Source organism: Arvicanthis niloticus, unplaced genomic scaffold (genome assembly GCF_011762505.2).
Source record: "Arvicanthis niloticus isolate mArvNil1 unplaced genomic scaffold, mArvNil1.pat.X pat_scaffold_477_arrow_ctg1, whole genome shotgun sequence".
Lineage (NCBI taxonomy): Eukaryota > Metazoa > Chordata > Mammalia > Rodentia > Muridae > Arvicanthis > Arvicanthis niloticus.
The window spans coordinates 2,601-28,885 of record NW_023046111.1 but is presented as its reverse complement, the minus strand read 5'-3'; the positions used below and the strand labels follow the sequence as shown (position 1 = coordinate 28,885).

Here is a 26,285-nt window from a genome sequence, read left to right as displayed (position 1 = left end):
AGCTGGAAAACAGAAAGCTGGTAATAATGTAGTAGAACAAGGGGGCTCGTGTTCCAGCCCCAGCAAGCAGCAGAACTTGGCAGTTTTGGCCACTTGGCTCTGACCTTAAAGTCCAGAATAGAGGGACTACTGGAACAATTGATGCTGGTTAGCTGGAGTTAAGAAGTTAGCAATGATTAAGAAGAGGTCAGCAACACTGAGGTGAAATCTTCTGGGAAGTGTTTTCCGAAAGCACAAAGAAGCTGTGTTCCGGATATAGACAGGGTTGTACCTCATGCTGTAGCTGTATACTTGGTAATGTGTAAGAGTCACCCAGGTGGTACTGGTTTTGAAGGCACGCAGGGATCATGAAGAACAGCTGAGGTCTGGCACTGTGAAAGGCCATGGACGGCCATTGGTGAAGGTGCAGCCTCAGTTGTGGTTGATGGACCAGGACCGAAGGAGTCATGTAAAGAAGTTGAGGCCTGGCACTATGAAGAGAGCCTACGAAAGACTATTGGTGATACCTAATTTCAGCGGAAGAACCCAGTGTATTGGAGATGCCAGTGTACCATGGGATGATCACCAAGAACAGCAGCAGCCATGGAGTGGAGTCACCAGAGCCTAGAGTGCTAAGGAGGGCAGAGCTGGAGGAGCCCAGAAGATCATGTGTGGATCGCAGACATTAGATGTTAGAGATGCCAGAGCCATGGGACATGTACTGAAGAAAGCTTCTAACAGGGAGTGGAACCAGCTCAGGAGAAAGAAGTTTGTTGCAGTCAACAAAGATGAAAAAGGAGTTGGAGATCTGAAGACCGCTTTGACATCAGACATGAAGATGCAGAGTTTGGAGTTTGCCAGCTGGTTTCCTGTCTTGCTTTGGGGATTACACTTAAGTGATTGGTTAGATGAATCTCAGAAGAGACTTTGAACCTTGGACTTTTAACATTGTTGAGACTGCTATAGACTATGGAGCTTTGGAAGTTGGATTAAATGTACATTTTTATCATGCTATGGCTAGGTATGGCCCTATAGACTCATGTGTTTGAATAAGTCTATGGGGGCCAGGAAGTGGAATGTAATGGTTTAGCCCAGGGAGTGGCACTATTAGAAGGTGTGGCCCTGTTGAAGTAGGTGTGTCACTGTGGGTGTGAGTTTTAAGACCCTCATCCTAGCTGCCTGGAAGTCAGTATTCTGCTAGCAGCCTTCAGATGAAGATGTAGAACTCTCAGCTCCTCCTGCACCATGTCTGCCTGGATGCTGCCATGTTCCTGCCTTGATGATAATGGACTGAACCTCTGAACCTGTAAGCCAGCCCCAGTTAAATGTTGTTCTTATAAGAGTTGCCTTGGTCATGGTGTCTGTTCACAGCAGTAAAACCCGAAGACACCTCCCTTCAGAAAAGAGCAGGCATCCAAGAGACAACAACCAAACAGACAAAATAAAATTAGACAAGGCAAAACCCCTCACAGTGAAGCTGCACAAGACAACCCAACAGGAGGAAAAGAGTCCCAAGGGCAGGAAAAGAGTCAGAGACATGCCCGGCTCTCACAGTTAGAAGTCCCACAGAAACACCAAGCCGGAAGCCACAACACATATGCAGACTCCTGCAGGCCCTGTGCTTGCTGCTTCAGTCTCTGTAAGCCCATGTGAGCCTTGCTTAGCTGACTCAGTGGGCCCTGTTCTTTTGGTGTTCTCCTACAGTCTTTACCCCACCTCTCTCACAGGATTCCCAAGCTCTGAGGAAGGGACCCTATGGAGACCTCTGATCTTTCCTTATCATGTCCAGCTGTGGGTCTCTGCATCCACTCCCGTCTGCTGCTGGAGGAAGCCTCTCTGGTGATGCTGGAACAAAGCACCAATGTGCAACTCAGGCCTTTTCATCCTAGTCCTGCTCGCCCTTCCCGAGCCTCCATTCACATTCATTAGCTGGTCCAATGCCGTCTCCCGTTGGCTGTTTTCACTACACTTTAGATTGCTCTTTCATTTCCTTAGATTCCTGGATGGAGCTGGGTACAGCTGGGCAGCAGAGCCTTTTAACATGCATAGGGCCCTGGGCTGACACAGGTGCATCCGCACATACACCTGGACTCAGACATGTATGCACACACACACACAAACCTGGGCTCAGATGCATATGCGTGCAAACACACACCTGGTCTCAGACACATATGCATGCACATACATGCCTGGACTCAGACACACGCACATGCGCACACAGCTGAGGTTATATATGCTAGCCCCACATTCATGGTAGATGCCTCAAAAGCACCACCCACTCTTCCATCATCCTCCTTTGTCCCAGCTTTCTTTGCTCTGAGGAGCACCTGGCGCTGGAGTTGTAAACTTCACACACTGCTAAGAGTCTCCATTTGACCAGCCTTTCACAAATGTTGAGTACTGTGCTGACAAGCTCCTGGCTGACTGTGGCCCTCAAAGGGCTGCTTTACACTTTCCTGTGAGGTAGAGGGCCATCCCCACCCCAGCCCACACCCCAGCCCCCCAGCCCACCCCACCCTCCACTCCACACCCCAAGATGGTGCTGCTTTGATCACAGCTGAGTCACTGATGGTCAACAGGTTTCTTCACTTCAGGTAGCTAGAATCAGGTGTCTTCCATCTATACAAATACTGGGCCTGGCCCGGCCCACAGGCATCTCTATTGGCTGCCCAAATCTATGACGGATGGAAGACTGGAATCAACCTCCTTCTCCCCAACCAGGAACCTTGAGAACAAAGAAGCCCCCAGGACAGGCTGTATGCATGGTCCAGTCTCCTCTCACCTTGTAGTTATGAGTTCTGTGCAGGCTTTGACCCAGGACCCTTCACGAGGGTAAAGAGAAGTAAATATAGCTCACTGTCTCCCCAGTTACGGCTCTTAGAGCTAAATGATAGGACAAGGTAGCGACTAGCAGTTAGATCCCTGGCAGGCAGACAGACAGGGATAGGCATAGAGAGAGAGAATTTCTGGCTTCTTCCTTGCCCTCCTGACCTGAGGCAAAGCCCTGGCAGCTTGAGACAAAGGCACGCAAGGCTTTTCCTAACGAGAGAAAGGTGACCCTAATTCCAGCCTAGTAATACCCTTAAACAAAACAATAGTCCTCCAGGAGAAGGCTAAACTTCGGCATCTGAGTCCCCCCACCCCCTTTTTTTGTTTGTTTTGTTTGTTTGCAGAGGGTATTTCTCTGTGTGTGCCTTGCCCTCTGGTCTGTTTTGCAGGGGCCCTTTCCCTGTGCTTACCTTATATTTCTGTCGGGCATGGTGCTGCAAGCCTCTAGTCCTAGCACTTCCAAGTCACATCTCTATGAGTTTGAGCCAGTTTGGTATACTTAATTCCAGACCAGCCTGGGCTACACAGAGAGACCCTGCAGCTAGAAAAAAAAAAAAAGTGTGTGTGTGTGTGTGGGGTGTGTGGACGAGTGTTTTTCATCTGTTGATTCTGCCTGCAGAGTCTGCGTTCCCCCCAAGCCCCCGATGTTAAACCCCCCCCCCCACTCCCACCATCTTTTAACTCTTCAGGAGTCAGACACTAAGGGGGCCTTGATGACATCCTGCCATGCAAGAGCTGACCTGCAAGATCTTGCTGGGAAGTGAGGGTTGGCTTGGTAGGTGCAATACCACACAATGGCCTCAAGGGGTCAGCAACAAGCCACTTTTCCCAGGAGCTGTCTAGCAGCGCAGCAGCTGGGCCCCAGGCCTTGGTCCACAGGTCACTCTGGGCTCCTCTCCTCCTTCCAGTGTGACTGGCGCCCATTTGGGCCTGGCCTTGTGGCCAACTAGTGCCCTGCCCAGATGTTATCGCACCGGAAAGAGCAGAGGATGGCATAACCAAACCACCCAACTTCAAGGCTGAGGGCATAGGAAGACCAGGGTACAGGCAGTGGTGTGCCAGCAGGGCACACCCCCACACACACTGTTGGCCAAGAAAGTGCCAACCCAGAGTCTCCGGCATCACCTCTGTCAGGGATGCTACACTGCATGGAGAACTGTGTGTGAGCGCCGTGGTGTGAGGTCATAGGTCTTTCCTGGAAAACAGATGACAAAGGTGGGTCAGGATGGGGACTAGTACTGGCTGTGTCTCAGGACCTTGGGTTACACCCAGGTCACCAGACATTCACTGTGTTCCTGTCACGCACAGCCTAGGCAGATATGGTCTCCATGGACACGCTTCTCACCATTCTCTCTTCTTCCAGCGTGGTTGAGGTTCTGCTCTGATGGCCATGGTCTGAGGTGTCTTGGGGATATCAAACCACCTGAATCCAATGTTGGCAGCTGTCATGATGTCTGCCTGTAACCCCAGCTCTCAGGAACCTCAGACAGCCTGGGGAAGGTGAGTCTGGACTGACCATACCCTGCAGATGCAGGAGTGGTCAGGGCCGGGTCAGTCCAGTTGTGACCATACTGCCTTTAAGAGGACCCCACTCTGGGGTGGAAGCTGGACACTCCCAGCTTCTGCCTCTATCCCACCCTGCTCTGTGCTCTCTGTCCCCAGCCTCAGGCTGCCCCCTGGACAAGTTCCCTCCATTTCTTGGCCCTTGCACTCTTGCCTGCCCTACTCCTCTCTCCCTTGATCTGAGCCACCCTTGGGATCTCAGGTTTGATCGCACTTTGGAAGGCAATGGTGAAGACCTCACCCTTTTCCACACGAGGACCCTGACCCCCTAAAGCCCACATGGGGGTCGTTGTTACCTCCTCATTCTTGAGGACAACTACATAGGCTTGGCGGCTGTTTTCCTGAGCTCAGGAGAACCACGGCAGGATCTGTGTGGCCAGCAGAATTTCCAGCCGTCAGAGTTCTCTGTAAAATCGGGTGGTGGTGGATAGGTTATACCACGAAAGGTGTTTTTTGTTTTTTGGTTTTTTTTTTTTTTTTTTTTTTAAGATCCTGGCCAGGGCTGCCCAGAAGCAGCCAGCTGCAAAGAATGCAGAGGGTGTGACCTTCTGTCAACAAACAGGTTCCCGCAGGCCCGGGATTTCTCAGAAGGCTTCCTGGAGGAGGCGGCGGAGCTGGGAGAGAGGCGCAGGAGGGAATCGGAGATAGGAGCGGGAGGGAGGGTAGACCGTACCCGAGGGCGGACTCCGGCCCGAACCACCAGACGGGTCACGTGAACGCAGGTGGACCGAGGTAGAGCGGTGACGCAGCGGGCGCGGCCAGGTGAGGCGGCAGGTGCCCAGGGAGTGACCCGCCCTCCGGCCGCGCAGCCGCCGGCGGAGCCCACCTGGCCCCGGCTCCGCCCGCTCGCCCGCCGCGCAGGAAGTAGAGAGGGCGGGACCGGCCGGCCCCGGGACGCGGGGACCCAGCGGCACTGCAGGCTGCACCCGCCCGGCCGCCCCTCGGCCGCGCGCACAGGTGAGTCTGGGGACTGGAGAGTCAGCCGAGGGGAAGATCACCTGGGGCGCCCGGAGCACCACTGCTCCACTCCCCTCTCCGCTCCAGCCCCTCCCGACCTCAACGACAACGTCGCGCCCCTCCGCTCCAGCCCCGCCCTCTCGCTGGGGTTGCAAGCCGGGGATCTGGAGCCTACTAGCTGCCCTGAGCCACAGTCCAAGGGACACTTTGCAGCGGACCTGGTTAGACACTAGATCGCAGAGACTCCTGGGAAGTCCCGAGGGGGCGTGGAAGTGACTCTTCCGGTAGCTAGAAAGACGATCTGTTTAGATAGGCTCCAAGAATGAGTGGCCTGACCCCTTCGTGCCCTTTCCCCACCTTGGTGGCTTTGGTGTCTAGTCCTCTAGCCAGGCTCCACAGTGCCTTCCAGTTGGAGGGGGCTGCCCCGAAAGCAGCGGGTGCGACTTACAGACTGGACGGTGGTGGGCACCTGTCCCCAACCCCTTCCTTGGTCCCCATATCTGTAAATCAGGAGCTGGGATCTATTTGAGGTTGAGCGAGAAAGATGAACCTGGGCATGGGCCTGGTCCCAGGGGCTGGGATCTGAGTTGGTAGCCGCCAAGATGAGATCTCCTGGAGCCCAGACAGGAGCTGGTAGCTAAGTGGATGCTTGGGTGCGTTTGTCACTTGAGTGACCAGCTGCAAGGTCTCAGGTGCTGTGTGGGACCATTCTGACTGTATGCCGGTGTGCATGCTCTGATAGCACTGGCTTCCTACCCGGGTGTATGAGCACCCGGCTTGAAAGTTTCTGTTTGTGAATTCAGGCAAGCCGCTTTAGCCTCCCAGCCTGGCGCCTCAGTTTACCCATCAGAGTTTCATTGATTGAATGCCCCGCTGCTGTGTTCCCTTCTGGGGACATGCTTCTATCTGCCCATGGTCCAGAGAGAAGCCTCTGGCCATGAGCTCACAGCATGGCCTGGTAGAGGGAAGGGTCTCTGGGCTTCTTTGAAGAAGTAAGGACTCAGCCAGAGAACAAGGTGAGGAGAGCTAGGTAGAGGCTCTCTGCCACCACCTCCTCCAAGTACCTAAAGCCAGAACCTCCTGGCTTGTTTGTTTTTAAAGATGTATGTATGTATGTATGTATGTATGTATGTATGTATGTATGTGTGTGTGTGTGTATGTATATATGTATGTATGTGTGTGTGTGCGCGCGCGCACCGCAGGCATGCCTGGTGCCCATGGAAGTCTAAGAGGTCATTGGATTCCCCTGGGGTTGTGATGAGTTACAGATAGTTATGACCTAGCACGTGGGTGCTGGGATTTGAACCCAAGCACTCTGCAAGAGCAGCTGGTGCTCTTTTCTGTTGAGCCATCTCTCCAGCCCAGTAGCAAGAAACTTGTTAGGGCTAGAGTTAGGGTTATTCCAGGGATGCCTCCAGTGTTACACCTCCCACAAGGAAGCCTAGTCCTGAGGTGAGGCAGCCGCTTGAAGTTCCAAACTCTGCAGACAGACACTCTCAGGTGTGCTGCATGGAAGATGGTGGCTTGCGTTTCTGTTAATCACCTGGTCTGGAGGTTTGGTTTTGGTTTCGGTTTCCAGATCCATCCTGCCATTACCTGAGTTCACTCACTCTCCTTTCTGTGACACTCTGCTTAGGTGACTGCTTCTCTGAAGCATCCTGAGTCCAGAATCCTGTCATCCGTATCCAGTTCCTGGTTTGAGGACAACCATCTAGGTCAAGATAGGGCCTCAGAGCTTGGCTCCTCCTCTTGTGCTCTCACCGGCTGGGGCTTGACCCAGGCAGGTCACATTCCCTCTGTCCTGGCTTCTCACTGCCTGCTAGAGAAGTTTGGGGAGAGGTTGAAGTCATAGCCCGCTAGAGGATACCTTCTGTAGGCCCGTATTTCAACTGGTAAACTGGGCAGTGGAGGCCTGACACCAGGTCTCCCGTCAGGTCAAGACTCTGCCGCCTCAACCTATGCTTCTTTAGGAAAGCCTGCCCTGTGTTTGGGCTCCTTCGGCTTATGGAAGGTGAAGGAAGTGATAGGTGGGTATCTTGGGCTAAGACTGGATGCACCAGGTATGTGAGGAGTGGCTAGCTGTGATCCGGGTTTTCCCCACCTCAGCTCTGGGGCCGTTTGTTCCAGTTGGCTGTTACAGGCTGCTCTGTGCTCTGCTGCTCCCGGCATCCTGGCCTCGGGCCTCAGGAATACCCACTGGTGTGATCATCAGTGTCTTAAATGTTACAAGTTGTCTCCAGGTGGGCAAACTGCTCTCAGGTGAGATCCTCTGAGCTCAGCACTTGTCCCCGCCCCTAACACACACCTGACAAATGGAGCTAGCTGGTATGGGTAGACTCAAGTCTCCTGCTCAGCCAGTCAGGATACCCCCAAGCACAAGGCCACCATTGTGGGTTGGCTGAGGCTCCAGGTAAAGATGGCCCAGCCTCAGAGCTGGTGATGGAGGGCCTCGAGCAGGGCTTAAAGTCTCAGATTCAGGGCAGTTTTGGGTTCCTATGACCAGGTGTAACCAGCTGCAACAGGCTCAGGCTAGGAAGAAATCAGGTTTAGGGGACTAGAATAGGCAGCATAGGTACCTACAAGACTTGTGGGAAGCTGATCTGCCTGAAAGGGAAGGAGGGCAGAGGACCAGGTGCAGAGAGATGAGACCCACCTATCCAGGACCACACCCACAGTGGTCCCCTGAGATGTCTGTCAAGATCTCACTGGCTCTAATGGTATCCTGCCCCATGGTTCTGTGACCCAGGATTTGTTCCCATGGAGGGCTAGTGTGGCAAAAAGAACATGGGCTGTAGGTTCTAAGGCCTCAATCATGGGGCCATTTCCAGCCCACCCTGAGCAGAGACAGCTAAGAGTCACCTTCACTGTGGCAGGTGGGTTTGCTGAGTGGCTCTGATCCAGTTTCTGTTCCACCTTAATCAGAACTTCTGGGTAAGTTATTTCTCACAGAGCACCAGAGCCTCTTCAGTGAGACACAAGGTGGGGCCCAGGACAGAGAAAGCGCCAGCATCATTGTGGGAATTGAGCCCTGGTGTTTATAGGGGTACTTGGAAGAAATTGTCCCTGAGTCCCAAAAGCTCAGATTGAGGGAGAGTATCCAGACACCAGTTAGAGCTCTGCAGAAGGTGTCTTGGAGGTGCTTCCATGCTCCCTGTCCCGTGAGCCTGGGGGTGCCTAGGAGACAGAGATGACATATCCCTGGCCCATAAGGAGCCTGCAAGGTCTAACGTCTGGCTATGGTGGGTATTCCCTGGAGCCCCACTAGGAGAATCTGAGGCCCCTGTGTGCAGTGTCTTGGTGAACCAAGAGTGAGAAGCCAGCCAGTCTGGAGGAAAGGAAAGGTACCAGAGGGTACCAAGTGGCCTTAACAGCAGCAAGAAGAGAGGCGAGGGAAGTTATCCCCAATGGGAAAGCTAAACCTTCCCAGCCACCAGTCTAAGAAGGAAGAGAGAAAGACCTGACTGTCAGAAATCTACCCCCTGCCAGGCTTGGTGGCAACACCTTTACTCCCAGCACTTGGGAGGGAGAGGCAGGCAGATCTCTGAGTTTGAGGCCTGAGGGTCTATGTATAGAATTCAGACCAGCCAGGGATGCACAGCGAGACCTTATCTCAAAAGTTAAAAAAAAAAAAAAAAAAAAAAAAAAAAAAAAAAATCTAGGGCTGGAGAGATGGCTCAATAGTTAAGATCATTCATTCTTGCAAAAGGACCTGGGTTTGCACAGTGGCTCTTTAACTCCAGTTTCAGTGGGTCTTATCCCCCTTCTGACCTTTGTAGGCACTTAGCATGCATACATGCATACATACACACATGCATGCGTGCAAACACACCTAAATAAGCAAATATTTTTAAAAGGATTTAAAGACATTAAAGCCTGCCCCCAACTCCTTCCTGAGACGATGCCCGAGGTTTGTTTCCCTGGTGGTCAGAGGATAGCCAAAGCCGAGCCCATCCACTCAACCCTGAAGTGTCTCCTGCACAAAGGAGCCAGACTCTGAAGGAGCATGGAAACCGCAAAACTGGACGGCTGGGAGCGGGAATTAACAAGGGAGCTGGGCATAGAAATGATTAACAACCAGGCCGGCCTCATGCCCCCCACCCCCAGCATGGAGCCCTGCAGCTATGCTGTGTAAGGCTGGCAGCCCAGCCCCCTCCAGACAATGGCAATCAGAAGAGCTGCCTAGACAGCTTCAGGATGTGTCCAGCAGGCATTTCAGTGTTGTTTGACAGGACGGAACCGGAAGTCATCAGCCCTGCTCTCTTGGGGTCCCAGGCAGGCTGTTTGCCAGGCCTGTGGGTGTGGTGCCAGCCTGGGAACAAAAACCACCCCAGGAATGGCTCACCCGACAGGTTCCCTTTGGGCACCTTCAGGCCTGCAATGGACTTTGCCCTCTGCTGGGTGAGGCCACGGCCCTGCCAGGGGCCATGCTATCCTGCAAGCTTGAGCTTAGGAATGATGGACGTTCTGCCTGTAGGAGAGGAGGTCAAGTAATGACACGGGGCCCTTCTGTGTGGTCTGTACTTTCTAGTTGAAATGATCCCTGTGTAAACAGATCGGTGAGAAGTCCATTCTAGGCCATCAGAAGACAGCTAAACTAACCTCTCCAGGCTTTGGTAAACCAGACTAATTAAGGGCGTGGGACCCCACACCACACATTTGTGACAGATGCCAGCTCCCGGGGGAGGCCTTATGTGACTGTGACTGCTATCATCCTCAGCCATGATTTGGAATGTCCTTAGGAATGCACCCTCCCTTTGGGGTACTAGGCCCCAGCCTGCCCCTCCCTGGGGCCAGCTAGGCTCAGATACACTCAACTTCTTGGGATAATTTTAGCCAAGAGCTAAATGCTAGAAGAACCTGGGACTTCCAGGAGTGAGCTGGGACACAACTGGCTTCCTGGGTGCTTGCACTTGGTCTAGCAGTGTGACTCAATATGAGCAGTGTGGCCAGTCCTGCTCTGTCCCCTTCAAGGGGGACTTCTGGGCAGTCTTGGCACCATTCTGGAGTCTGAAATGTGGGGTAAGATGGAGCTGTGTGACCTGCCTGGAACTCCAGGGGTGGTTATAAGCTTCCTGAAGGCCAGAGAGTCACCAGTTCCTGAGGCTCTGAACCCCATCCAAACAGCCCTGGTCCTCACCCCCGGTCGGGTAACCCTAAGGGTAGCTGTTGCTTCCCACCCAGTTCAGTCCATCTGTCAGGCAGGGCAGGTAGGTACCATACCTTGAGAGCTGATCCTGGAACAGTCCCCAGGGCAAATGACAAGGGGTCATTGTGACCCAATGTAGGCAAGTGACATGGGTCCTTTTACCGAGGCTCTTATCAATTGGGATTCGGGGTTGTTGGGTTTTGATGAGATGTCTCACTGTGTATGTGACCCAGGCTAGCCTCAACCTCAAGAGCTTCCTGCCCCAGCCTCTTCGGTGCTGAGGTTTTGCAGGGTGGCCTATAGGCTCAAGTCATTTCAATCTATATAGAGGTCCTGAGCATATGAGGCTTCCTCTATGTTGGGCTCCTTTGTTTTTTAGAAAAAAAAAAACAGGGAATTTCTCTCTCTCTCTCTCTCTCTCTCTCTCTCTCTCTCTCTCTCAAGATTTATCTATTTATATGAGTACACTGTAGCTGTTTCCAGACATATCAGAAGAGGGCATCTGATCCCATTACAGATGGTGTGAGCCACCATGTAGTTGCTGGGAATTGAACTCAGGACCTCTGGAAGAGCAGTCAGTGCTCTTAACCGCTGAGCCATCTCTTTAGCCTGGGAATTTTTTTTTTTTTTTTCAAAAGAAAGATTCCCCCTGGAAACTTCACATTACAGAGTCTCTTGAGTGCTGGCCTGTCTTATCAGTGAAGCATTGTAGGATGCCAGAGATGTCAGGGATGCTGTTTGGTTCAGAGAAGCCTTGGCGGCTGCTTTATGACCCTTGGCAGCCAGTCAGGGATGTTTGAATGGATTCTGCGGGTCATTTAGGACCCTGGTAGGATATCCCCAAGTGAGGACATTGTTTTTACTGAGCCCATTTTGCAGATTTGAAGATTGAAACTGAGAGGTGGCATCTTTAATCATTGAGAACCCCAGGTTTCCAGGCCCCCAACAGGGCAGCTGCTGATAAGTGTGGAGGATCCTCCCCCCAGTCACGGAGGTAAGCGATAGCGCCGTGGACAGCTGACCCTCAGCAGATTAGTCAGTGTTAATGACTGGTCCCCACAAGGTGCTTCTTCCAGACCAGTCTTTACGCCGGCTCCTGCTGTATCCAGGCCGTAGCTCTGTTCACCTCAGTCTCCAAGTCACAGGCCAGTGGGATTCCCTGCCAAGAAGGGACACCACTTCTTCCCTGTTAGCCAAAGCCCAGCCTTAGACTGTGTTGGACCAAGGGAACAGAAAATGCTAGTACTGTAGAAGGAGATAGAATATTCTGGAAGGCACTGCTCAGGGCTGCCTGCTATTGATGGTCCAGGGTGGCAGACCGGGGGCAAGTCAATGCTGAGGGTAAAAAAGTCAGAGACGGGCCTCAGGCACGTGAGCTGCTGAGGTGGATGGGTGTAGTGGCTGAGGAATCACATATTGGTGGTGGCTGTCACCAGGCAGTGAACCCACTCGGCCATGACTCAGGTTGAAGATCCTGCTACTGTCTCACCTGCACCCTGACCCAGGGTTCACCTTGGACTCCTAAGACTGGGATTGTGGACCCCAACTTCAGAAAGTACAAATGTGTATTGGAGAGTGTTGTAAGGGGAGGCTTGTAGCCAGTCCCAGCCCTGTGGAAACTGCTCAGCCAGAGAAGGGGAAGCAGCCAGGCTTCGCTCGGATCCTGGCTCTGCTGCTTCTGAGGTGGACAGCCACTGAGCAGGAAGGCCATGGTCAGGCAGAGAGTTTCTTCTCTTTCTATCGTCCATCCTGCTTGCTCTTCCTCATGTTGGTCAGGGTCAGGCATCCCCTTAGCAAGAGTGCAGAGCCAATCAGGGCCATGGTCACATCCACAGCACTGGCTACAGTCTCAGGAAACCATAACTGTCTCCATGAAAACCATGCACAAAGTGCCCGCACATCAATAAGGGGACTAGCCAAGATTCTGGTCTGGTCTATGTAGCTTCTGGGCCCAGCACAGGTCTCTCCTTCTTTGCACCCTGCCAAGGAAATCAGGGTGGGTCCCTCCGGCTTATTCCAGCCACACACTGTTCCTACCAGACCCTTCATCCCTGCCTGAGACACATAGCCTCCCTCCTCAGGTAAGCCCAGACCCCAGCTATGCCATCTCCCAGGAGAGGGTCCTGGTGACCAGCCAAAGCAAGCCCTGTTCTCCCTGTCCTTGCCTGGGAGCTGTCAGGCAAGAATGTTAAACAGAATCAGGACTGGGCCCAGGGAGGCTGCGTGCAGAAGGCCCCTCTCAGCCTTTCACCTCTTGCTTGCCTCTCTCTAGGCCTCCGTCCGCTGTCACCAGCATGTCCCAGAGGTATTCTGACAGCTCTCTGGATGAGAAACTACTGGAGTATCGCTTCCATGCAGAACTGAGACTCGATGCCAATGGGAACCCCATGCCTGGACTCCCCATGGTCCGGAGCTCCTTGAACGCCCGAACCAATGCTGCCTTTGAGCCAGAAGCCTCAGAACCCCTACCGCCGCCACCGCCACCATCATCTCCGACGCCAGGAGATGAGGAGCCTCGGCCCATCATCCTCAGCACGCAAAGCCCCGCAGCCCTCAAGATGGGCACACAGCAGCTCATCCCCAAGAGCTTGGCTGTGGCCAGCAAGGCCAAGACCAAGTCCCCAGCCCGCCACCAGAGCTTTGGGGCAGCCGTGCTCAGCAAGGAGGCTGCAAGGCGGAGTCCTCAGCTCTTCTCAGCCCCCAGCTTCTCTTTGGATGACATGGATATGGACACGGTTACCGCCGGGAATCTGAAGCGCAACCTGAGGAACCAGTCCTACAGGGCAGCCATGAAGGGCCTGGGGCCACTCAGTAGCAAGGAGAACTCGGTCCATCTCGGCCCCAAGCTCCAGGCTCTCGCTGAGGAGTCTGCTCAGCCTCCTGCCCGGTACCTAGCCAAGAATAAGGTAGAGGCCTGCCGTGACAGGAGGGTGGCAGTGTGTCTAGGGGCTCAGGGGGTTCTCAAGCAGGGAGCCAGCCATCCTGCTTATCAGGGTCAGATGGGAGAGTCTCTATTTAATGGCCGTTCAATATTATTGCTTCCGAGGACACACAGAGCTAGGAGGCTTCCGGGCCTCTCTGATAGGAGATTCCCTCAGACGTGCTCAGGGGCACCCCAGGCACAGGGCTCAGTCAGCTTCCATGAAGGGCCTAAGATGGGCCTTTGTGGCTTTTTGACACCTAACAGATTCTTAACACTTCTGAGCCTCAGTTTCCCCATATATAAGTGAAGATGGCCACCATCCAGCTGTAGCATACTCCAAAGATGAGTACATGCCCTTTGTCGCCTAGAGCTGCATACAGCATCATGGGAAGAGCATGCTTCGAGCTGCATGCAGCGTCATGGGAAGAACATGCTTAGAGCTGCATGAAGCATCATGGGAAGTGTGCTTAGAGCTGTATTCAGTACCATGGGAAAAGCATGCTTCAAGCTGCATTCAGCATTGGGAAAAGCATGCTTAGAGCTGTACACAGCATCATGGGAAGAGCATGTTTAAGAGCTATTCGCAGCATCATGGGAAAAAAGCATGCTTACTTGGGCATCAGAGTGATAGCCACCAGCACACAGCATGCTCACCACAAGCTTCTGTGAAAGCCAATAATGGCTAAGGCAAGGCCTCTGCCTATGGCGCCAGGCCGTCCTTTATCACAGACCCCGTGTGACATCTACCTGAGGTGCCTGGTCCTCAGGAGCGGGATCGGTGGCACCACTGCCTCTTAGAACCAGGCCTGCCAAAGTCTCACTCATCCGTGGCTCAACTCAGTAGTGAGTCCATCTTGAACACCCATCCCTGAGTGTCTGTTGCATGCCCCATGCTGGGGTGCCAACCTGTGGCTGCTCTCATGCTGACAGGGCACTGTGAAGGTGTTAAGGGTTGGCAGATGACTGTGCAGGAGGCACAAGGATGAGAGGGCTCCCCATGGTCTCAGGGCCAGGAGGGCTTAAGTAGGGACTGGGGAAAGATTTGGAATGGAGGAGATGAGAGGGGGCTGGGTGGGTGAAAAGGAGCTAAGCCAGGCTCAACTGGGAGTGCCACACACAGAGATACACAGATACATACACAGAGATACATACATAGAGACTCTTATATCACAGAGACACAGCACACACAGAGACATACAGATACACAGAGACACTCATACGAGAGACACACAGACACATAGACATAACACAGATACACACAGAGCCACACAGACACATAAACACCACACACACAGACACATTGACATACAGAGAGACATACACAAATAGATATGTACACACATAGACATAGACACAACACACACAGGCACTCATATGGAGAGACACACAGGCATATAGACATAACACACAGTCACACACACATATAGACATAACACAGAGACATGTATATAACACAGAGACACAGGCACACAAACATATACACACATATAGAGACACACAGACCCATAGACACAACACAGAGACACAGGCACACATAGAAACAGAAACACACAGATACATAATACACTTAACCACACACATAGAGACACATGTAGAAACAGAAACACACAGATACATAAACACAACACACACACGTGCGCACACACACAAGGATACACATGTAAGTGCAGTTTTCAGGCCCTAACTGGTTCTAAGGAACCAGAAGCAACTTTCTTTCCTGGAACCAGTGAACCTGTGAAAGCCTAGTGTCCCAGCCAAGAGTGGGGATTCCCCAGATCTCAGTCCTTCCAATCCCCTGCCTCAGTTTCTGGGGCCCCAACCAGTACCAGGGCTAGAGTCTAACCAGCAGAAGTCTGCCCAGTTTTGTTTTCTCGAGACCCCTGCTCCATTCCCACCATGCCCCACTATGCAGGTAGCTCCTCTTAACTGGGTTGGTCCTCCCTGCGCCTGCCCCAGTGCAGCCTTCCTGTAGCAGGCCCCTGCTCCGAGCTCCGGCTTTTACCTGTCTTGGTCTCTACTTTGTACAGCTAATATTTAAGGAACACACTCTTAAGTCTGCAAAGCCCCTTCCCACTGGGCGATCTCTTACAACCTCTGGGCTACTGTAGCAACAGAAAGGCAGCCAACCCACGTCTCCCTCTCTACTGACTGCTGGGGTTTCTGTTTCTCATCTGCAGAAAACTCTGGGGCGGAAACGTGCACACAAGGGCTCTTTCAAAGATGGTAAGTGGTTCCCGGGGAAGCTAAGGGCTGAGCGTGGCCAGGAAGGGCCAACCCAGGGAATGGAGTAGGTCTGAGAAGATAAGACCCCAGTTGTTGATGTGACTGTTGCAACTAGTAGAGTTCCCTCGGGTCCCTTTGTGACCCAAGGACAGGACCGACCATTCCCCACTATCTTGAGTATTCAATGAGACCCAGATTTGTTTATAGGCATCAGGCCTCTAGAGAGGCAGACACCCATCTTTGTTCTTGGCATGGGATATTCCCAGTCCAAAGAGCCTCCTGGGAACTGCAGCTTGTGAGGAAGTTGTAGCCTGGGTTGTGTCTACCTGTTCCCACTGGGGCTGTGAGGCTTAGAGGCTGAGAAGTTCTAAGACACAGTGACCTCCAGCAAGAATGTCCCTCCCTCCTAGCTGTGTTAGCTCCAAGCCCCTACAAAATCTCTGGGATCTCCCTGTGAGGAGCTGCAGTGCTGTCCTAGTCTCAGGCTAATGGCAGCAGCTGCACAGGCTCAGAGGTGCCCTCAACTGGGTTGGCCCATGCCAGACGAGACTGGTGGTTGTTGGCTTTTGGGTGGCAACCAGCATACTCAGACCCCACCTGAGTACCCCGGCCTTCCTCTCTCAGACCAAGCACAGCTGGCTGCACCCAGCTTGGCCCTGATCTTCAGTGCCACATTCTACACTAGGTTGCTACGCTCTTCCAGGCTGGCCTTGCACCACTGTAGGACCCAGTGGGCCACAGCGGAGCCTGCATGTTTTTGAGAGCTTTGTGGGGCCTTTGGGAGGGCCACACCACCCCCAAACCCTCCTACAGACAGGTGGCTCTTCTCTCCTCAGACCCCCAGTTGTACCAGGAGATCCGAGAGCGGGGTTTGAACACGAGTCAGGAGTCTGATGATGACATACTGGATGAGCCCTCGAGCCCAGGGGGAACTCAGAGAGCAGACACCACCATCGTGGTCAAGAGCTATCGGCCTGCCCAGCTCACCTGGAGCCAGCTCCCAGAGGTAAGGAGTCCCACACCCATCCTGAATACACAGGAGGCCCCAGGACTTTTCCTTTCCTCACCTTGTAGTGGCCCAGGGCCCTTACAGATTCTAGAGCCACGGGGATACACAGTGCCCTGTGGGGCTGGCTGGGCTCTACTGGAGTGTGTCTTCTTTCTCTGTAGCAGGAGGCCCTGCTCAGTCTTACCCAAAAGGAACCCCTTTCCTAGGACCCTCATCTCATTAGGACAGGAAAGGTCCCAAAGAAACAAAGACATAAGGAGAGAAGCCTCTCCACTTTCTCCTTATTTCCCACATCTGAAAATGGGGTCTTGTCTAAGCTTTGAAGGCTCAGTCAAAAGCAGGGTCAGGATGGTAGTAGCCCCAGCACATACGGGCTGTGGCATGAGGGACGTGACTAGAGGCATGTGAGTCCTGTCCTCTGCAGCTTGTGGGTGTGGTAGGCAAAGGGGTGGGACACCCAGATTTTCCTTCATTTCAGTACAATGAAGCTTGCCGGGGGTTGAGGGACCCCCGTGAGGGTGGGGACCCCTCCAGCCAAGGGCCACAGCAGGGCAGACTGTGCCTCACAACTGGAAATGGTCCAGAAGTATACATTTATTGTCCTGTTAGATGCTAGAAACTGGGGGGGGGGGGGGGGAGGGAGGTGAGTCCCCCCATCTGGGATGTGGCCCAGCACACTGTACCCCATAACATTGCCTGATATTTAGAGTCTGACCTACCCAAGCTTGGAAAGCTGCAGGGGGTCCACACACTGTTGACAGCGCCTCTCACCAGCCCATACGTAGGAGAGCACAAATGAATCTAGTTCTCTAGCCTGCAGAGGCCAGCCATTGTGACGGTCCAGCCTGCCCTGACAGGCTCTATAGCCATAGGTGTGAAGGAGCCACTGTAAGGCAGCCTGGGGACCACTAGCCCCAAGGGCATGAAGCATGGAAGTGATAACAGTCAGTACCTCCCCTGATAAGACTGACCTGGCTGCCCAGGTGGAGTCTGACTCTATTCCTCGGACTCCCTGTCCACCTTCCTGACCTGGCCTAGGCCTCTATGGATGGAGCAGCGTTGTCTTGGGAGATTTCCATGGGGAGGAAGATAAGCTGAGGAGACATAGCTGAAGAAGGCTTCTGATGGCGGTGGCTCTGCCCTAGTTCTTCCCTCCCTCCCTCCTCCAAGCTGCTCTGTCCTCCTGGGCCAGAGGAGGATGGAGGTGGGTACCACTTCATCTGTAGGACCTGTGACTCATAGCTCGTTGGCCCATGTTCTCCTCAGGTGCTGGAGTCAGGTGTCCTAGACACACTGTCAGTGGAAGAACGGAAGAGGCAGGAGGTAAGACCACCGGGTGTGGTGTGCTGAACAGGCAACAGCCCGAGCTGTCCCTAGAGGTGGAGCAGGCCACACGGTGCCCTGGGAATTAGAAACAAGAGTGATACCCTCCCTCACCTACCATACTGGCTACCTCATGGGCCAGGCACAAAAATGGCTGAGGACTGAGTCCCCTCACTGCCTTATAACTCCTCAAGCAGCATCAGGGAAGGACCAGAGTCCTGGCCAGGGATGAGGAATGTGGCTCAGTGGTAGAGGGTTTGCCCAGCATGTGTTAGGCCCTGTGTTCACTCTTCCCCAGAAAACAAAGTCCCGGCTACCTCGATGCAGCTCGAGTTGGTAAGCCAGAGAACACAGGGATATGGGCTTGTAGCCTATGTGGCCGTCATGACAGCCCTCTGAAGGAGCCCCACACCCCAGTCTTCCCTCCCTCCTAGAGCAAGCACATCCGTCATTCTGAGCATCATCTTCTCATGCAGGCCATCTTCGAGATCCTCACGTCTGAGTTCTCCTATCTGCACAGCCTGAGCATCCTGGTGACTGAGTTCCTGCAGTCCCGGGAGCTGAGGGCCACTATGACCCAGATGGAACACCACCACCTCTTCTCCAACATCTTGGATGTGATGTCTGCCAGTCAGAAGTGAGACACCCTGTCCTTCCACACCTAGGTCCCCTGGGTCCCCAAAGATGCCACTTTACCCTGCCTCCAAGTGGTCATCTCTGTAGTGATATCAGTAAGCTCTGGGTGGGCCCTGGATTGCACCCATGGTGGGAAGCTTGGAGCAGCCGTTGGCTTGAGAGAAGGCCTGACAACCTGTAAAAGCCCTTGAGGGTTGGCTGTGGGGACACTGTGGTAGTGGGCATCCTAGTCTCTCAGGAGAGGGAGAACACTTCTCTTGTGTATAACCCTATACTACCAATGGGTATCTCACCTCAGCCCTGGGCAGCAGGAGGAGCCCACAGTATCCTCACCCAGCCAGGTGGCAGCCTCGAGTTGCAGCGCCAGGTCATGTTCTACCCAGCAGTGTCTGGTGGCCAGACTGGGCTCTAGTTCCAGGGCCTAGAATCGGAGGAGGGTCAGGCATGTAGCTGCAGACTGGTGGGGACGTGTCTGTGGTGAGTGTGCAAGTGCTTCTGTGAATGCGTGTATAAGTCCACGAGTGCTTTGTACATGTGCATGCCTGCCTGTGTATGTATCTTTGCACACTACCAATGGATCTCTCACCCAGCACTGGGCATAGTGTCGTCTTATATGTGTTTGCACACACTTATGTGCACATGCCCTGCTAAGGCCACAACCCAGGAGACCCCAGGCCTCCCAGTTCCTTTAGCCTTGGCTTCGCTGTTTGTCCAATGAGGCTGGTGCCTAGACCTCAGTGGGGTCAGAAAGAGTAGGTCACAGGATGCTAGCTCACAGGCTGGGCCCTCCAAACAGGATGCTGGCTCCTGCATGTCAGGATCAGCCTGGCCCCTGCTGGGCCTACTCAGCTTGATGCTCTCTCCCTCAGGAAGTTTCAGAGAAATTTAGGCAGGGAACAGGCCAGTCATATCCCTGGAGACAGAGGCTTCCTGTAAGAGATTCAGCGACTGGATGTGGGAACTACCCACACATTGACTCATTGGAAGGGAAGGGTCCCGGGAAGTGTGTGACCCTCATGCAGATTCCTGCCCCCAGTGTGGTCCCTTGATTCTGTGCAGCCTCTGATCGCTCAGTATGTTCATTGCTTTCCTGGGCCGTGACTCTCTAGCCTCCTCCCTGGCCATCCACGGTGGTCTCCTCTGAGAATTAGCACTATTTTGGGCCAGTAGCAGGAGGCCAGCCCTTCTATAGACCTTTCCAGGAATCCCTCGGAATTATGCATTTCAGCTGAGTGGCCTAGCTTGCCAACTGCATGGTGGGCCTGTGTCCAGGCAGCCTCAACTTCTGTTCATTTATGGGGCCATTAGCTTCCCAAGGGCCACTGGCTCTCAGACTGCACTTGCTTATTATAGGAAATGAGGCCCTAAGTGTCCATACCCACATCCACATCTGGGAAGGGTCTTCTCAGATGGAGTTCTCCCAGCTGCCTGAGAGGTGGACATAGCTCAGGATCAGCTACTGGCCCCACACACCAGGCAGTCAAGACCTAGAGAACCCTGGACCAACCTCTAATGTCATTTGCTCACCTTGTTACCATCCTGCCTGGCTCACTGGAGTCAGGATAGTGGTTTCTCCAGGACCTCTGCCAAGAGCCCAGGCCTCCCAGCTTGTTCCCATATGGGCTGGGCTCCATGCACGTGGACAGTTTGTGAAGCCCTGCAGGGAACTTGGCTGGCAGAATCACCTTAGTTTCAAGACCTACCCCTAGAGAGAGGTGGCTCTCCCTGTGTCCCTTAAGGCCCCAGTGTATCCGTCCTTGAGCTCACATCTATCCAGGGATAAGCACAGGGGTGGGTGTTACAAAGGCAATGTGAAGAGCTGATCTGTCACAGGGTCCCCTAAGGGTTGTGGGACAGCCCTCTGCAGGGAAATGTGGCCTAGCCTACACAAGGTTCTGCCTGACCCACTGGGCACTTGCTACGCAGTGCCTCCAAGAGTGGTCTGTATGGACGTTTTTGTCTGTATACATGTGCCTAGGTGTGTGTACACACCCGCCCAAACCGAGCCCCCACTTACCCCCCCAACCTCGCCTCACTTCGATGCCCCAGGTTCTTTGAAGCCCTGGAGCAGCGCCACAAAGCTCAGGTGTGTGTGGAGGACATCAGCGACATCCTGGAGGATCACGCCGAGCGTCATTTCCACGCTTACGTCGCCTACTGCTCCAACGAGGTCTACCAGCAACGTACCCTGCAGAAGCTGTCGTGAGTGGGGCCTCTGCACCCCCAGCCCACCCCACGCAAGTCCCGCCCGCCCAACCTCTTCCCAAAGTCAGAGTGACTCAGTTCCCCCCACCCCCACCCCCCTTTGCAGGAACAGCAACGCAGCCTTCCGGGAAGTTCTGAGGGAGATCGAGAAACGGCCTGCCTGTGGGGGCCTGCCCATGATCTCTTTCCTGATTCTCCCCATGCAGAGGGTGACCCGGCTGCCCCTGCTGACAGATGTGAGTGGGGGGGGGGCGCCTTGGGTGCTGCTGTTGCCATGGGAACCCACCTGGAGGCCCCGCCTTCAGTGTTGCCTCTCTGACCTCTTTCCTCATGCTAACAGATCTGTAATTGGGTAATTACAACACTCTAAGGCGGTGTGATTAATCTTGCAAACTTTGCGGTCACTAACATGATACGGTAGCCTACAGACACACTCAGGCATGTACACGTACACCCTCGGCCCTGCAGAAATAATGTTTCTGGGTCCCCACACAGCTATTCCCCAGGATGGGAGGTATGTGTAGTACCAGATCTCCTTGTCTGGCTTGTCCCCAGAGGCCATTTGTGAGCTGTAGCCATACTGGTGGCCCCCACAGGACCCTCTCCCAGACTTCCAGATTCTGCCCCACGCAGGGCCTATTGGGAGAGGCTCAGGCAATTCCCAACCACTCTCTCCTCCAGACGCTCTGCCTGAAGACAAAAGGCCATCCCGAACGGTATAAAGCCGCCAGCCGAGCCCTGAAGGCCATCAGCAAGGTGAGACAGCTTCTCTGATAGGAAAGACCCTGGGTGGGGTGCGGTTTGTGGTCCCAAGAGGAAAAGGGACTAGATCCAAGCCAGTGCCACCGGGAAGGGGGGCACCCTGTGGACCAATCCGTGTTAACCTCAACCCCGCAGCTGGTGAAGCAGTGTAACGAGGGGGCCCACAAGATGGAGCGCACAGAGCAGATGTACACGCTGCACATGCAGCTGGACTTCGGTAAGGTCAAGGTAGGTGCCGTGCCAACCCAACACCTTACTCTGCTGTCCATCTTAGGAGTCACAGGCTAGAGCAAGAGGTCTGGGTGGGGGCGGGGATCTGCCTGGCGGGGGGGGGAGGGGGGCAGCTAGGACTGTTGACCTTCTTGGGCCTTGGATTCCCTGTGGGGAAGGAGGCCCTTGAGCCTCCCTGACTCAAGGGCAAGGAGGTGTTGAGGCCTCTCCGAGATTGTCCCCCACCGCCAGTTTAGGTGGAACATTCCACAAATGCCCAGAAAATCCGTGTTGGCCACGGCCATCGTGTATAGTTAGACCATGGTACCTGTGGGACAACTCAGTGGCCATCCCTTAAGGTTCAGTCCTAAAAGGGGACAGCAAGCTCAATTCAGGGAGGCAGGGAGTCTTCTGCATCACCCCCACCTCGCTGTGTCCCATCTCCTTCATCCCTAGTCCCTCCCGCTCATCTCCGCCTCCCGCTGGCTGCTGAAACGTGGGGAGCTCTTTCTCTTGGAGGAATCCAGTATCTTTAGGAAAATTGGCAGCCGACCCACATGCTACCTGTTCCTGTTCAATGATGTCCTGGTTGTCACCAAGAAGAAAAGGTAGACACTGGACTGAAGGTGTCAGGCCAGAGAGCAGCCGGGAATTAGGAAGGATGGGGAGCGGCCCTGAGCCCCTCCAACCTTGGCATTCAATGCTATACCTGAGTTGATCTGGGGTGGCCAGGGCTCTGTCAGGTCTCTGCTCTCTCCCTCCTTGGCCACAGAAGCTCCTCGAAGTTCTGTCTCCAGGCCCAGGAGACAAGTGTTAGAAGCACTCTTGTGATAAACTGGTCCTGGCAGGAAAGGCTCTGATGAGTCTCCTGTGTCCCCACAGTGAGGAAAGCTACCTGGTCCAAGACTATGCGCAGCTAGACCACGTACAGGTCGGGAAGGTGGACCCCTCGGAGCCTTCACTGCCAGGAGGCAGCAGCCGCAGCTCCTCCGTGCCCTACCCGTTCGAAGTGAACCTGCTACACAACAGTGAGGGCCGCCAGGAGAAGATACTGCTGTCGTCTGACTCTGCGTAAGACATGGGATCTAACTGGAGAGCCGTGCGTGCGTGCCTTGTGTGCCTGCCTTGGGTGCCTGCATGAGAGAGCCAGAGCCTGGTGAGGATGGGATATGCGGAGCTGTTTTCTGAGAGCTTACTAGTCAGTGCCAGGCAGGGCCGTAAGCAAAACGCAGGAAAGAAATGAATTGCTGTAATGTCCAGTAACCAGGGAAGAAGCTTTAAGCAGAAAAGGGGGGGAGCATGCACGTGATCGATGGGCGTGCCATCGAGGTACCACTTAGGTAGAAACCCCAAGGGCGGAGGGAATGAGGCGGCAAACACAGAGGAACAGTGCTAAGCCAGAGCATGGCCGTGCAAAGGCCCTGAGGCAGGAGCATCCTGCCATCAGGCACCAACATTGATACCAGGGGCTGAAGCACAGCAAACCTCAGGACAGTAGGCGAGGTCAGAATAGTTAGTGATCATAGAACAGGTACTGGTACCACACAGGGGCTCATGACCCCAAGACAGAAGGAGGGCCTCAACTATACTCTCTGTGGCCTCCAGGAGTGACCGGGCCCGGTGGATCACAGCACTTACCTACAAGGAGAGACAGTGGCAGGATATCACCAACAAAGGAGGTGAGTGTGGGTTACAGCCCTCGGGTTGAGCTGGTCTGGACCTCAGGCAACACCACAGCATCACCAGGGCACCTCACTCGGCTGCTGGACCTTGACCTGCTGTACATACTGTGACTACGCATAGGTAGCCCAGGTTAACCTTATTGGTCCTTCTTAGGAGGCCTGAGGTCTAAGGAATAGGACAAAGCTGGGCCATCAAAATGTCGTCTCTGGTCCTGGATATTCTCTTAAGGGGGAGAAGTCTATCTGTGGGTGCCAGGTGTCTAGCCTTGTACCCCTGGAAGGCCAGTCTTTATCCAAGGGAAGCTGTCCATCTTGTGCTGGGACAGCTGGTGCCATGTGCCTGAGGGAGAGGACTACTGGGGGAGGGAGGACTACTGTCCTCTCAGGGCAGCAGAGCACTCCTGGCCTAGCTCTCCCCATTTCCCCCTAGAACTGCCCCAGGTGGAGGTCACCAAGGCATACTTTGCCAAGCAGGCCGATGAGATCACACTGCAACAGGCTGACGTTGTTCTGGTCCTTCAGGAAGAGGACGGTGAGTGTGGGTGGGGCCACCCGTGAGTGGGAGTCAAGCAGACACTGCAGAGCGTGCTGGGCTGCAGCAACCAGCACACACTTGGCCTGCCTCATCCCTCCTAAGAACTCCCTCAAAGGTGGGAGTTGGGGAGCTGGCTCGATTAGCATAAGGACCTGATTTGGGGTATGGTGGCACATGGCTTGTGACATCCCACTGCCAGAGATGGCAAAGACATGCAAATCTTAAGGGCCCCTTGATCAGCCAGCCTAGCTTCATTGTCAAGCTCCAAGGTGATGAGAGACAGTCTCAAAAGACAGAGCGGACAGCACCTGAGGAACTGATATTATGACCATGGGTGCACATGTATGTGAATCCACATGCACACTCCACACATACACACCACACTCAGTTTCCCCAAATGGAGGACCACGACAGGTACTAGAGTCATAGGATCAAAATGAGTTCATCACACAGGCCCTAAGTCAAGCAAATGGATGTCTGCTCCCAGAGTCTTGCAGTCCCCCAACCCCCTCAGGAGTCCGTGTGGCCGTGAGCAAGGCCTCTGCGGCTCTCTCTCGAGTCAGGAGGTGTGTGGTCAGTTCCAACAGTCACCAATGCCCTCAAACCCTCGAGAGCAGAGGTGGAGACTCGAGGCCTCCCCTCTCACGTGCCCGTCTGCATTCAGGCTGGCTATATGGCGAGCGTCTCCGGGACGGAGAGACGGGCTGGTTTCCCGAGAGCTTTGCTCACTCCATCACCAGCCGTATGGCCGTGGAAGGCAACGTGCGCAGGATGGAGCGGCTGCGGGTGGAAACGGATGTGTAGCTGGACAGCTCAAAAGCCAAGCTCTGGCGGACACAGCTTCAGCCCTGCCTGCCCGCAAGGAGTGGGAGGGGTTTGTCATGGGACACAGCTTCGATCCTTCCCCTGGGATCACGGTTGAGTGCAGAACTCGGAACGTGTATAGATTCTGCTTCTTAGACATCTTTGAGGCAAGCTCCAGGGGGTCCCACAGTGTGGGAGGAGCCTGGCCTGGCCTCACTGGACACCTGAGCTACACCACTAACAGTGATAAAGGACTGATGCCTTCATTGAAGACACCACAAGGCCATCTCCTAGCTGCACCCCTCCATCTCAGTTGGGACAAAAAGGGCCAGCGTTCTGAGAGGACAGTGCTGGTGGCAGGTGATTACAGATCTCAATAACATTAAAGTATTTCTTTAAATTTTTGTTTTACGTGTGAGCCACCTGCCTCAGTGAAACCCAAGGCATATAACAGGTGTGTGGAGACTGGTCTCATGTCTATCCTTAGTTCTGGCACAAGGCTCTGCTTGTGTGGTCAGGGATGGTAACAGGATGGACCTTGCATGCTCAGCCTGGCCACAGGGTTCTGAGGACTGGGACACAATAGGGACACTCTGGTGTGATTTTAGGCTCTATCTCCCGGCCAGAAAGGCAGCCTCCGCACTCACTAGGGCTGGGTCAAGAGTGAACACGGTTGGTCTGGCTGCTCAGGTGTCTCCAACAATCCCTTCAGTCTGGTGCTGTAGCCCGTGCCTTTCTCTGCTTGGCTGGCACTAGATTAGGATGGAGCACCCAACACGTACTATAGGATCTGACCGTCCTACCAGGCTCAACCTTGCTACAGAAGTGACAGGTACAGATGAGTCTCCACTAAATGGAAAACATAGACAGTGATGTCCCTTAGTCCTGGGAAGAGCTGTGCATCAGGACAGTGAGGGCCAGCCCCTTCCACGGCCACAGGCAGCCAGAAGGGCCAAGTGCTGGCTCAGCCTGACTTATGAGTGGCTGCTTTGAAAGGAGGGCCGGGCCAGAGTTCAGTGAGAAGGCAAGGCTGGGTTGACTCTGAGGCGGGGCCTAGTACCTCCTTCAACCTGAAAAGGATAAACATCTCCATCTGCCTCACCCTAGTGCCCTGCTTTCTTGGAGCTGCCGTGTGTGTGTGTGTGTGTGTGTGTGTGTGTGTGTGTAGGGGACAGCACACTGGTGGCTGGCGAGTGGTGTCTGTGTGCACAGACACTATTGTGTATGCTGATAGGTACCTGTGGCAGAAGCTAAGGAGCCTTGGTGTAAACTTCCTGTGGCCTCTGCTTTATTTCCCCTACTGATCCCCCACCCCCGAGGAACAAGGCAAGGAGAGGCATGCTGGCTGTCACCAAGCACACTCTAGCTAGAGGTAGGTGGACTGGAAGGCTGAGGCTCTGACTCTGAACCCGTTGTTACTATAGACTCCTGCAGCAGGTGACTGGCAAGTGATGATGCCAAGGGGCAAAGATATTGCAGCCCTTAGGGGCTAGTGGACA

At 54.1% G+C, this 26,285-nt stretch overlaps 1 protein-coding gene across 3 annotated transcripts; it reads left to right on the top strand.

The window, feature by feature from the left end:
- The first annotated feature begins 3,902 nt into the window (after nt 1-3,902).
- On the top strand, nt 3,903-25,197 carry LOC117702115 (rho guanine nucleotide exchange factor 16). 3 transcript variants are annotated; one of them, XM_076706379.1, is made up of 17 exons: nt 3,903-4,023; nt 4,172-4,308; nt 11,354-11,468; nt 12,747-13,380; nt 15,575-15,620; nt 16,457-16,626; nt 17,896-17,952; nt 18,429-18,589; nt 20,638-20,790; nt 20,900-21,029; nt 21,475-21,549; nt 21,691-21,783; nt 22,222-22,373; nt 22,648-22,836; nt 23,371-23,444; nt 23,878-23,979; nt 24,647-25,197. In XM_076706379.1, exons 4-17 carry the CDS (start codon nt 12,769-12,771, stop codon nt 24,784-24,786), a joined length of 2,154 nt encoding a protein of 717 aa, XP_076562494.1. In that variant the 5' UTR covers nt 3,903-4,023; nt 4,172-4,308; nt 11,354-11,468; nt 12,747-12,768; the 3' UTR covers nt 24,787-25,197. The 3 variants fall into 3 exon arrangements, with proteins under 3 accessions (XP_076562494.1, XP_034349311.1, XP_076562495.1); XM_034493420.2 differs by lacking the exons at nt 3,903-4,023; nt 4,172-4,308 and adding an exon at nt 5,166-5,328; XM_076706380.1 differs by lacking the exons at nt 3,903-4,023; nt 4,172-4,308 and adding an exon at nt 6,981-7,355.
- The last annotated feature ends 1,088 nt before the right edge of the window (nt 25,198-26,285 follow it).

Coding starts and splice junctions, on each gene's coding strand:
- LOC117702115 (XM_076706379.1), top strand. CDS start 12,769: ATGTCCCAGAGGTATTCTGACAGCTCTCTGGATGAGAAACTACTGGAG. Junction 15,621..16,456: donor CAAGGGCTCTTTCAAAGATG/GTAAGTGGTTCC, acceptor TTCTCTCCTCAG/ACCCCCAGTTGTACCAGGAG. Junction 18,590..20,637: donor GTGATGTCTGCCAGTCAGAA/GTGAGACACCCT, acceptor TCGATGCCCCAG/GTTCTTTGAAGCCCTGGAGC.